At 41.1% G+C, this 13,623-nt stretch overlaps 1 protein-coding gene across 1 annotated transcript; it reads right to left on the minus strand.

The window, feature by feature from the left end:
* Window positions 1–5,892: 5,892 nt before the first annotated feature.
* ro60 (Ro60, Y RNA binding protein) lies at window positions 5,893–10,351 on the minus strand (the record flags this gene model as incomplete). The annotated part of the gene is made up of 8 exons (XM_083927984.1): window positions 5,893–6,313; window positions 7,276–7,422; window positions 7,640–7,756; window positions 8,080–8,196; window positions 8,303–8,440; window positions 8,538–8,684; window positions 8,817–9,037; window positions 9,766–10,351. The coding sequence occupies 8 exons, from the start codon at window positions 10,349–10,351 to the stop codon at window positions 6,161–6,163; spliced, it is 1,626 nt and encodes a 541-aa protein (XP_083784110.1). The 3' UTR covers window positions 5,893–6,160.
* Window positions 10,352–13,623: the final 3,272 nt, after the last annotated feature.

The following is a 13,623-nucleotide window of genomic DNA, read 5'->3' on the forward strand; positions in this document are numbered from 1 at the left end:
GGCCCCCTACCTATCAACATCAGGTGGCCCCGCAAGATGCCTGATCGGAATCAAACTTTCTTCTTCTTCTTCTTTGTGGTTTACGGCAGCCGGCAACCAAAAGTTGCATTGCTGCCACCTATGGGACTAGTACCTTAGTGCTCTATTTTCTACTATACAGCCCAGTGTCTTTTAAGAATCTGAAAAAACTGCTTTTTCCCCTCCTGCCTGATCCCACTTCCAAAACACTTTTAAGAGAAACATTTAATCCAATTTCTTGCAATTCTCTAAGAAGGTCTTGTCTCTGGCGATCATGTTTTCTGCAAGACATCAAAACATGCTGTACTGTTTCAGGTTCCAGACAGGAACACAAGCCACTCTGGTGTTTCCCTAAAATAAACAAGGTGCTGTTCAGATATGTGTGCCCAATTCTCAATCTAGAAATAATAACCTGTTCCTTACGTCTTAACCCCCCTCTTTTGCTGATGTTAACTGAATCAGTTACCCTACTAGATAATGAGAACAGGTGCCTGCCTTTGTGTTCATCCTCCCAGAGCTGCTGCCATTTTAAAATGGTTTCCTGCCAAACTATACTTTTACCCTCTGCCTTTGATAAATGCATGTTGATATCTACAGTTTCCTTAAGAGAAGCATCCTTGGCCAACTTATCAACCTTTTCATTTGTTGCAATACCGACATGAGCTGGGACCCATAGAAACGATATTTCTACCCCTCTCCTTTTCACATCTCTTATGGCCAGAAGAATGTCATATACTAGATCTTGCCGACTCTTTGACGATCCTTTCCCAACACTATTGATCGCTGACACAGAGTCACTGCATATCAACGACTTATGGTTCTGGATCTGCTCTGTCCATTGCACTGCCATCAGGATTGCATATAATTCCACAGTGAACACGCTTAGGAAATTTGAGGTTCTCTTCAAAGCTTGAGCCTTCCATCCCTGCACAACGAAAGCTGCTCCTGTAACGCCTGTTTCTGGATCCTTTGAGCCATCAGTGAAAATTAATATGTGATCTTGATATTGTTCTATTACATGACACTGGAAGTGATGCACCAAATTTGATTCAGGATTATGTGATTTAATCTTGAGTACCTCTAAGTCGATCTTTGGTACCTCCAGCTCCCATAAAGGTACTGATGGCCACAGTACTCCTATACAAAAGTTCTTGTCATATATTGACATTTTCTGTGCCACTGCCTTCCCGGTCCATCCAAAACTTGTGAGTCTTGCCACCTCTCTCTCCCAGCTTTCCTGTATTGTTATTTTAACTGGGTGGTCATCCCTTTGACCCATCAAGCTGACCCAATAGTTAGCCTGAAGCTGCTTTCTCCTTAGACAGAGTGGCTTTTCTCCTGTTTCTACCTGCAAAGAGCATACTGGAGAGGATCGCACCGCTCCTGTACATATTCTAAGTGCCATAGCTTGGACTTTACCCGTCGATCCTGCTCCATAACCCATTTCATTCATTCATTCATTTGAGGTTCTCTTCAAGACTAATCACACTTCCTTGCGGTGTCCCGTTTTCTACCAAGCACTTTCTAGATGTTTCTTTCCCTATTTTCACCTGAATACTTCTATTATTTAAAAAGTCCATTACCCAGTTAAACATATTTCCTCCAATTCCTAACATATGCATTTTGATTAAAAGACCCTCTACCCATAGCATATCATACGCTTTTTCCACATCTAAAAATACTGCCACAACAGTCTCTTTCTTTACCTGTGCTTTTCTGATTTCGTCCTCAAGACATATGACTGAATCAATAGTACTTCTCCCCTTTCTAAAACCACTCTGACAACTAGTCATAACCCCCCTCTCTTCAATAAAGTGCATTATCCTTCCATTCACCAACCTATCCATTAATTTACCTAAGTGAGAAGGTAGAGCTATTGTGAGCTCAACCTTACATCAACATCCAGTTTACATAGAATTGGATAGTGATCACTTCCAATAGTGCCTTTTCCGTGCACTTCCCATTCACATTTTGGAGCCATTCTACTGGACAAAATTGTGAGGTCTAGTACGAACTCTTTACCAGTTCTAATATCAATCCTAGTGCTTCTACCATCATTCAAACAAACTAAGTTCCTATCATTCATTAAGTCTTCAATTACCTGCCCATTGTTGTCCGTCTTCCCCCCTCCCCACAGTGTATTATGGGCATTAAAATCTCCACACCATACAACATTATCTCTATCCTGACCTTCTATTTCCTCTAGTTCATTTAATGCTAGCTGTTTACAAGGGTTATAATAATTAATCACTACTATTTTCTTTTTATCTGCCCATACTTCCACTACCACATATTCTTGTTGCTTCCCTGTACCCAACACCCTATAGGGAACACCCTTCCTTACAAAGGTAGCACATCCCCCACCACTTCCTTGTTCTCTGTCTTGTCTGATGACAGTATATTCAGATATAACAAAATCAAATCTAGGTTTTAACCATGTTTCTTGAACACACATTATTTCTGGTTTTATACTCCTACTATCTATAAACTTTTAAAAATCTTGACCATTTGCCAACAGACTCCTTGCATTCCATTGTAAAATTAACATATCATCCTTCCCTACTTCCTGGTTTGAGTGCACAGCAAGACAGTCCCTTACTTCTTCCCATTTTAAGTCTACCATGCCCAAATGTTGAGTTGCTGCCTTTGTAATGATTTGAATCCTTTCAGTTTTAGATTTAACCTCAGCTGTTGCATTGATTACTCCAGCAATAAAGATAACCAAGTCCCTCTTTTCCTCCCTCTGCTTTTCCTCCTTCTCTCCGAATTGTTCTTGCCTCTGTATCCACACATTTCCCTCTATCATTACCTTCATTCTTATTCTTTGTTTGTTCCACTCTTTTAACTGCTTCGGCATAAGAAACTCTATCCTTCCTTTTCACACTCTGAATCTCAGTCTCCTTTCTCATTACTTCGCACCCCCAGTAGGCCGCACTGTGTCCCCCTCCACAATTACAGCATTTAGGTCTTATCCCCTCTCCACATTCTCCATAGTCATGCTCCCCACCACATTTCGCACACCTTTCTGTCCCTTTACACAGTTTAGCTACATGACCAAACTTCTGGCACTTGTAGCATCTTATTGGCTTATGATTGAACCCTCTTACCCTGTACCTCATGAATCCAAAGTATAGCTCAGTGGGCAACTCTTTTCTACTGAACTGTATCAGAACTGATTCAGATTCTTTTTTCTCAGCTCCCTTGGTTAAGCGCTTTGCACTCTGAACTGCATCACACTTTACTTTTAAGTTCTTTACCAGCTCTTTCATCTCAATTGCCAACGGAATCCCATAAATCACTCCTTTACTCCCTTGTTCACCCACTTTTACCACCTTTACCACCACTGCTCTCCCAATAGCTTGCAGCTTTAGAGCTCTTCCAATCTGCTCTTCAGAGTTGCATCCTATTAACAAATTTCCATCATTTAGAATTCTAGCGTATTTTACCTCGCCAACCTGATTCTTAATTATTTTTGTCAGTTTTATTGGATCTAAATTCTTCACTCCTGGCTCTTCAAACCTCACCACGACATTCAATTTATCCTCACTCTCTTTCACTTCCCTAGTCCGTTTTGCTTTATTTATCCTCCTTGTCTGCCAGTGCCCATCGTCTTGGTTCACTTCATCCATACTGCAACAACTATCTTCCTGATTTTCTGCCATGGTAGAGAATATGTACAAGCGTATGGTATACCGGACCTATACAGGTCGTCGGCCGATACTCCCGCAACATACTCTCTCCACTAAATCTACTCTACTTCTACCTATCCTTGAAAAATTATTGTGTCTTTTATTTATACAAAACAAAGCAAAGCAATGCAAACTTCTTCTAATCGCCGAAGTCAAAAGCATACACCGCTCCTCCCGGAAGTCTCTGTCCCACCCAGATACCTCGGAATCAAACTTTAATACACGGATTACAATTTATCCATGTTTGCCAGGTCAGATAAAATATCTGACCTCGATAATCTTAATTCTTGATATTAGGTGGCTAGTCGACCCTGGTAGACATAACTGTAGGAGTCTTGAGTGAACCCTTTGATCAGTTTGAGTTGGATTAACTTAGTTGTAATTTCCATGAACAGATTTGTAACAAAAAAAAAGCCAAAGACACAAACAATAGTTGAAGAGCAGCAACGTCTTTATTAGGGGGTTACATTGCCACTACATTCTTGATATTAGTTGGTTGGTTGGCAATTGGCAGACATAACTGTTAAGAGTCTGGAGTGAACCCTTTGGTCAGTTTGAATTGAATTAGTACATTTCAATAAAGTCAGACAGATTTGTAACATAAAAAGCCAAGGACACAAACAATAGTTGAAGAGCAGCAAAGTCTTTATTATGGGGGTTACATTGCCACTACAGTCAAGTACTTAGAAGGCTACATGTCAATTAATGCAACATATAATGGAGAACTTTATGACGTGAACTACCATACAGTACCCCATAATAACTACCTCTTCGTCCCGTCAGTCTTTCAACTAAAAACCTTGCATCAGTGATCATATAATACAAATATTTTTTAGCTTTATAGCATTATTGACCTTTGGCCAAACATCTTCTTGCGATTGAAAATGACAGCATCAGTATGTGTGGACCATAGACGGTGTCGGTGTGGACAAAAATCCTTAACAGTAATATGGTCAGGATCTTTTTTCCTTGAAGGAGTGCATTACACCAGAATGAATTAATGCATGACGCGATTAGTGAATGTTGTCAGTAATTAGAGTAACTGTTAGTCTTCACCACTGTAGTCGTTTGTTTACATTTCCCCAAAATGAATTGGACCCTAATAATAAAACAGTGTGTTTATTCTATCTGAAGAATTATAAAGCATTGCACTTTAAATCTCTAGTTACATGTTTTTAGAAAAGTACATTCAATTAACTTTACTCTGGGAAGGTAGCAGTTGTCCGTTAGTTTTTGCGAAACAAATATTCTTAAATAAAAAATACAGAAATATTACTTCGCCGGGAGATTCAGTCTTAGTAAACAGATGTTAAATAGCTATGAGTTGTCCTTCCTGGACATAATACAGTTAAATTAAAATTGTCATCTCATCTTCAACCTCTTATCCGGGGTCGGGTCGCGGGGGCAGCAGCTTTAGCAGGGGACCCCAAACTTCCCTTTCGCGGGCCACATTATTATTATTATTATTATTAAATTAAAATTGTGATGCATAGAATTCAGACTAAAATATAATAAAAAGCCCGGGTTAAGGTAAACTGACATAGTCCCAAACATTGGCATTATTGTGACACAAAGGACAATCCCAAATCATCCCCCCAAAATGTATCATTACATTTAAGAGCACCAAGGGCAATGTTTTATAGGATAGATGCAACAATAGCAGGACGGACAACTCTGTTTTATAATAAAAATGTCTTAGGGGAAAACAAATGTTAATACAACTAAAATTGTACCTAGGCTAAAGGCTAAAGTTGTATAAATGGAATTGTAGACATGAATATTACTATCAAAAAATACTTTCTGACCAAATAAATCAAGATATTTGTCAGTCAACAGAATACATTGCAGTTTTCAACACTTGGTGCTTTGTTTCAACTGTTAATTGTTTATGATAATGCTACATAAGACAGAGGAACAGGCATTCAAATTTAAAATGTTGCTACCATCATATCAAACCATAGACACATACTAGAAATAACAACAAATCCCCTTAAAATAAACCTACAGTTGCACTAAGCCTCAAACACTCTGACTCTTACACTGTTCCTTTTTTTCATCTGCTAACATCTATGCCATAAATAAGTGGAATTTATTGTTCAATTGGTTAGTGTCTCACCAAGAGCCATCAAAGCAATTGATAAACAGAATACGGTTTGCACTCCAACTCCTGACAGTATGGTATGCAATAACATATCATGTCTTATCATTTCCTTCTCAAATTTCAGAAAAACATATATGCACAAAACGTTTCCAGAGTGTTGTCCAGCCCGCTGGACACTCTCAATTGCCTTGTAAGCGACATCATACAAAAGGAGAAATTGGAGTTTTTAAATGTCAACATCTTTTGGATTAGTGCTGTTTTAGGGCAGTCTACATGCTAAGTGAGCCACGTTGGTACACTTTTTGCCTTCCTTTTGTACTCTAACGACATGATTCTGAGACCCAATATTTTATCAGATCAGATCCTGGGCTAGGTTACGTATGACGCTTAAAGCTCCAAGATCGAAGCCACAAATGCTCAGTACACCTCTGTCTTCCGTGTCTGCGATGGCATGTCCAATGGAAGTCAGCCCACACATCACCAACTTGGAATTGGCTCCCAATTTCTGTTGAGTAAAAACACACACAACATTTTTTCCATTTTTTCTTCTGGTTATCGTTTTGGTTGTTTGCGTTAAGAGGTTACCCTTTCCTCTTTATGATAAAGACAACTTTTTAAAGGGAGCAGATGCCATTGTTCCAGTAACTGTTGTATAATTACAATACACTGATAGTGTTATTCCTGTTGTTATGTTAGATAGAACGTTATTGGGTTTTAACGATAGGACACAAATTCATTACATAAACCGTGTGCAGTTCAAATGCCACGTCATTCTGGAAACTGATCATTCCATTTTCCCCGATTAAGTCTGTGCCTATCAATTGCAACGTAAGCCACATCCACACAGAAACATTTTCTTTTTAAAACACAATAACTTTTACCTGGTCTCTGGTGTCCACACTACTTCAGCGTTCAGAGCGCCAAAAAACGAGAGTTTGGGAATCGCTGCTGACCCCGTTTTAGTTTGAAAACTCATTTCAGTCTGGACAGGCACACACCCACGTCAAGCCAAAATACCGTTTGTTATTTCCTCCTTGTGTGGTGTAACATTACTATTTTTCCATTGCTTCCTCTGGTGATGAATAATGCTCCGAGAACTGCTCAATTATGTTGCTGTATTTTCTTTGCAACAACTGCCAATTTTTGTTTTCTGTCGCCTTATACTAACACGTTACTTTCAGTAACAGTTGCACCTCGTCATTGGTCAAAACCAATAAATATCTGGTCCTGATTTTCAGCATTGCGGTTCTTCCGCTGTAGTATTATTCAAGGTAACGCTTTCCGTTTACACCCGCAGATGCATACCCAGTGTATGGGAATGTTGTGTGGATGAAGATGTTTTCATCTTAAAATACCGTTTTAAAATGAAACTTTATCAGTGTGGATGTAGCCTAGAACAACCCTTATCACAGATGACATTATTCAATTAAATCCTCTCCCCAAGCAGACAGAAATGAATCAATGTACTTGTCTATGCTTCTTTAGAGACTCCACTGGGCTGGCAGTGAACGCCCACAGCGGGTTGTTGGTCAGAATGATGAACACATCTATAGCTTTCCCATTCTCTGTGGCCCATGTGATGGGAAGGGTGCAGTCTGTGCTCCCATTCGGGATCTGGAACATACAGAATAGACACAGAACTCAAGAGCAAGATAGATTCACTGAAGTAGATATTTACACAATGCTTGTTTGCTATGGGGGTGACCAATATTATACAATTTGTAACAGGATGTAGTCTGTAGTCATAGATTGGCTGTAAAATGCATTTATTCCTGAGGTATACTGATCCATAACTGTAATTTATTTCTTATTCTTTGATGTTGTGATTTACCTTAACCAGTTCAAATGTTGCCTGTGCGAGGGTCATGTCAGCAGTGACAGAGCATGGAACCAAAGCTCCTTCAGAGTAGGCCAGCACATGTGTGTCTACCTCTGTCCTTGTAAAAATCTGTGCCAGAAACAAAGGTCAAATAAAAAGCATGACATCACAATTACAAAAATCTCTCTCACACAAATGCGCACACACAAAGCTGCAAAACAAACAAACAAACGACTACACAGGCTACAAGTATTCGCCCGTATAACAACTGGCATGTCTAATAACTCCACACTGTGGAAGGAATCTGTAGTATGTGTCAACAGACCAATTCCTTGACCCAGGCTTCCCTGAAAGATGGGATAGCCCAAGCCCTGCTTATAGACGCAGCTGTTTCCGCTGGGACAACAATTACCAACACACTGTATAGAAATCTAACGCTAGTATTGTCTTACCATGGTTATAGCTGCAGCAGCGACAGCAGTGCTGATTGACGTCCCTGGGACAATGCTGCTCAGTGATGTGCTCACGTCTACTGCCACTACAAAGCGTTTACCCAAAGGCTCCACATTCTGGGGACAGAATCGCACAATACGAGAGGTTAAGCATTAGTTAATGCTATTGGTTGCGGCCTTCTTTGATGGTCGGTGACAAGCTGTGAATATAAAAATAACCTACCATAAAACTCTTGTAAAAGGCAGAGTCCATTGCTTTGAGGATGTTGCTGTCTGGTTCCCATTTTGTTTTACCCTGATAGCCCTGGCCTCTTTTGTAGTTTTCAGAAGACAGGAGTATGTTCAAAGGATGGATCTTTGCCTGGGGATTTCAAGACAGAGCATCAAATACTTGAACACTATCTGGTTGTTTAATAAAAAAGCACTGTAAATCAATTAGCAAGACTTATATGCCCTACCTTCATTAGTGCTGTCTCACTTTGGATTCTGTCACATACAGCTTGTGTTTCTGAACTTCCTGGTTCAAGGATTTTGTTTGATGTCATCTTACCCAAGATCCTTAGCACTGATTGGAGAGGCATTTCCTTCAACAAAGCTATCCATACCTATAGAAACATATCCACTTTCTCAGTTGATCAGTATTTCCAAATGACAAATGCCCCGACAATGCTGTTTTGCAGCCGATTCTAAAGTGTTGGAAGTCAGAGCTTTCCACCAGCACGAGCCGCCCCACTCACCTGTTTGGACTTAAGGTGGTCTGTCAGCAACTGTTCCCGCTCCAGTTTGTGTTCCTCTATTAAATTGATGACCTCCGTTTCATCACAACTATGCTTCACCTTCTCCACCACTTCAAGATATGAAAGTACTTTAACAACCTCTTCCGAGTTCTCTTTGTCACAGTAAGAAAGCTGGACTTCTTTCCATCCTTTTGTTACATATTTGCTGATCAAGGCAATTGCTGGAAACACAAAAACGTATGACTGTTACAGTCTTGCTCAAGTGTTTTTTCTCATTATGTAGGGTTAAAGCGTACATCTTACAGATTGTTAGTTGGGATAGGTTTACAAATGTACAGGGTAAGGACATATCTTAACACAGTATCAGTGCAGTAAATCAAGATCAGGATCATGATTTGGATTCATTTAACTTGATGTCTGTTTTTGAGGCGATGTGTCTTTGTCACTGTCTCCTTTCTGTTTACTTTTAAGGCATTTTCCCTTTTCTCTTATTACATTACACCATTTTCAACACTAGGTGAAATTACTCCAAGGTAAGATATCAATTAAAGTTTGGAAAAAGTTTCTGAAAATATGACGGTAAATGGCAGTCATAAGAAAGCCATCTACAACACTGACTTAAAGCCCCTAAAAAGCACATTTCCTTAGATATCAATGATGTAAAAGAACACAGACTGTATTCAGTACCAAATACATTGAAATTGAATTGTCTTCAAAAGTTATTAACTTGATTATTTAAATAGTAATATGGAGGCGGATGGTTTTCTTGACCATCCCCTGTACATAACTGTGTATAATGTGGGTCTGTGTAAACTTTAAAACTTTATTTATCCGTGGTCACATACAACTGTTCGTACTATGTAGTATCATTTTACTTCTGCTTTTAACCCATCCTAAGGAGCAGTGGGCAACTGAAAAACACCTGGGGAGCAATTAGGGGTTAACTCACCTTCATTAGCTGGTTTAGTGTGAGAGAGCCTAAGCAGATCCTGGTGTGACCATCCCTGTCTCTGTTTACATTTGGTCACAGCTGCAGCCAGACTCATGGCATCTTGCTTGTTGTACCAATCAGACACTGCATTCCTCAGGGCACGTCCCCAAATACCACACTTCATACCCTCTTTCAAATCCTTCTTGTTCTGGATGAAAGTAAACAGGTGGGCAGGGTCCTGACATACTTCCTTTAGGGCTTTGAACGCTGCCTGTCTTGTCTTTAGCTCTGAGTGCTGAGAGCACAACGCCAGGGCGAAAAGGGAGGGTCCAAGTCGAACAGCTCTCCCATCCTGAGCGAACTCTTTTATCTCCTCCACCACCTCAGCACCTCGGCCCTCTCGCAGCAGGGACAGCAGAGCTCCGGCGCTCTCCATGCTGACATGAACCTCTTCTCTGGCAGTGTATAAGTCTTCCTCTGAGCCATAGCAGAGGAAGCGGCAAAGTCTGGCCTTGTCACTAACTTCCCATGGACAGCCATTACCAGTTGAGTTCAGGGTGTGGTTGTTTGATGAAGATCTCGTCGCACTCCCAGTTGACTCCATTGCAACACTAGAGAAGGCCTGAAACAAAGTGGAGAAAGGGAATTCTACTAACTTTTAATAGCTGAAGATAAGTACATGACAAATTACACAGTTTTTCTTACTTTCTTTACCACAAGACATCAGTTTTTTTTCCCAGTCACAACTGGGTGGCAGTAGCATGTCAACTGTAAGGACACAGGGTGCATTTCTTAAGGCAAAGCTCACAATCTACCGGTCAATCTTCGTTCCTACCTTCACCTAAGGTCATGAAAGCTCGGTCATGACCAAAAAAACGAGGTCGCGGGTACAAGCGGCCGAAATGGGTTTTCTCAGGAGGGTGGCTGGAGTCTCCCTTAGAGGTAGGTTGAGAAGTTCAGCCATCCGTGAGGAACTCGGAGTAAAGGCGCTGCTCCTTTGCGTTGAAAGGAGCCAGTTCAGGTGGTTCGGGCATGTAGTAAGGATGCCACCTGGGCGCCTCCCTAGGGAGGTGTTCCAGGCACGTGCCAGCTGGGAGGAGGCCTCAGGGAAGACCCAGGACCAGGTGGAGAGATTAGATCTCCACACTGGCCTGGGAACGCCTTGGGATCCCCCAGTTAGAGCTGGTTAATGTGGCCCGGGAAAGGGAAGTTTGGGGTCCCCTGCTAAAGCTGCTGCCCCCGATACCCGACCCCGGATAAGCGAATGAGGATGAGATGAGATGACACACTTCAAATTAATCTGACAAAGATAAAATAAATAATCAGTGGACAGTTGTACCAACCACAGCTCAGACTCATTAATGATGCCAGAGTTCATTTTCATGATACTGATGTGAGGACAATGCAGCATGGTGCACTGTATTTCATGCAGCTTCGCCATAAGTCTGAGCGTAAACTGCTGCAGAGATAAATTAGCCAACAAGACACAAGATAACGTCGCTAACAACATTACTCATTGCCTCAGTGCACTGACAAAAATAACTTCAAGCCGATTACAGGACATGATAATACACATTACACAGATGCATGTCACACTGAGCTGTTAACAGAGGGTGCTAGAAACCTCTAACTGCTAACGGTTAGCTGTCAACACTCAGTAACGTTACCAGTTCAGGTTTTAAACTTAGTTAACCTAGCAGAGGACAGTCTAGGCAATGCGAAGTAAACAACGGGTTTAGCTCATTTTAACAATGTTATCTGGTAAATAACGTTGGGTATCTAGCTAGTCACGCAGACAAACATATACCTGCTCCTAAAGTGTCTCAACTGCATGTAATATCAGCCGCAAATTATCCCACATCCGAGTTTTATCCGAGCCTGGAGATGTGAAAGCTCGGCGCAGCTTTGATGCAGCTCGCCCGGGTGGGCAGTTGGTTACCTAGCTACGCTAACCGTCACTAATTTCAGTTTGTTTTACGGCAAATATACGACGTAAAACATATCTGCCGACAAATACAGCGTATATACACGAACCTACCACAATATGTGTGCACAGTGGTCAAGTTTTTGATGTAGCTAGACGCAAAGAGGCCTCCCCTCTGACCGTCACTGAGATAATCAGGGATGCTGCCGCGATGGATGCTGGGATATAGAGTACCATCACACACCGACATCTCTATCTCTTTCTCTATTTCTTTCTCTCCCTCACTCTCTTTCTCTCTCTCTCACTCTCTCTCTCTCTCTCTCTCTCTCTCTCTCTCTCTCTCTCTCTCTCTCTCTCTCTCTCTCTCTCTCTCTCTCTCTCTCTCTCTGAATTTTCAATTTTCATAAAAACAAATATGCCAAAGCGTCAGAGTAAATATTAAAAAAGAAAGCATGCCTTTGAAATTCACTTTTCACTCTTTTTGTTGTACACACACACACACACACACACACACACACACACACACACACACACACACACACACACACACACACACACACACACACACACACACACACACACACACAGGTCCTATACACATGGGTTAATGGAGAGATGTCAGAGTGAGAGGGCTGCCCCATGAGAAGCCACCAGAGCAATTCTTGGAGTTCAGTGCCTTGCTCAATGGCACCTCGGAAGTGCCCAGGGGGTGAAATGGCACCTCTTCAGCCACAAATCCACCCTCATCTCTTGGTCCATATGGGGACTTGAATCCATGACCCTTCGTTCCCAAGCCAAGTCCCTATGGACTGAGCCGCTGCCAGCCCAAAAAAAGAGTAATCAGCAAAAACACAAGATATCTCTCTCTCTAAACATTTGGCTTACACTCGTAGCAGGTCATTAAATGTTGATTTTGACCACTGAATTCACTCATAAACGGAAAATTGTAAAGTGCATCTCCACCCAGCACAAGTTTCTAAGTGAAATGTTCATTCACGGACTATCAGCCAAATCATCATGTGGTCTTCTGCCTCTTGTGTACTCCTTCATCTCATCATTTCCTCCCTTTGCACCTGCTGACATTTGAACCACTATTTACATAATCAAATTAGAAACACAACTGGTAGGCTGCACAACATGGAATTAGGCACAGGGGAGAAGTTGATGATGTTGAGTCCAACCTATGAGGACTGTCATAACATGGTAGCCATCCGTAAATGTCATTTCCAATTTCAAGTATAGTAGCAGATGGAGCCTGGTTGCGTCCACAGGCTTTTTCCATGAAGGACATTTTGACATGTCACAGGAGGAAAAGCACAGTTGTAAATATTAAAAATATATATTAGTGGCTGAATTCCATTCCAATCTGCTTAAAATGAAATGACAAAATATAAGCAAACAGAATAACAAATAACATTGTTTTTCTTATGGTCTTTACCACAAGACGTACGTTTTCCCAGTCACCACTGGGTGGCAGTAGCATGTCAACTGTAAAGACACAGGATGCATTTTTATTAAGGCAAAGTTTTGCTCAGTTATGAATTATATAAAAGTTGAACAATTTATATGAATTCACCACAGCACAAAGTATGTAATATCAATGCCTTATGATACACACATGGCAAAATAATTTAAATTATCATAAATATTGTGCAAAATCGCAAAATGCACAGTAGCCCTGCAGTAATGTGCATTGCATTAGTATGAATTTTAAGGTTCACATTCAAGACATTGTCTGTCTCAGGCTGGAAGCTGGATTAAATCCCACAGTTTAACCTTGTGTTCACTTTGCACCAGATGACACCGCCTGCAGTGTGTTATGTCCATTGCACTGGATCAACTTTCAGTCTCTAGTCAGATATTTGTGTTGTTGAGGTGACATTTTGAGGGAAGTGGAAGTGCCTGTAAAGTGTCTGTCAACAGTAGTTCCTCTGTCTGTGAAATGCATGATG

Source organism: Echiichthys vipera, assembly GCF_963691815.1.
Source record: "Echiichthys vipera genome assembly, chromosome: 15".
In the NCBI taxonomy this organism is placed as follows: domain Eukaryota; kingdom Metazoa; phylum Chordata; class Actinopteri; order Perciformes; family Trachinidae; genus Echiichthys; species Echiichthys vipera.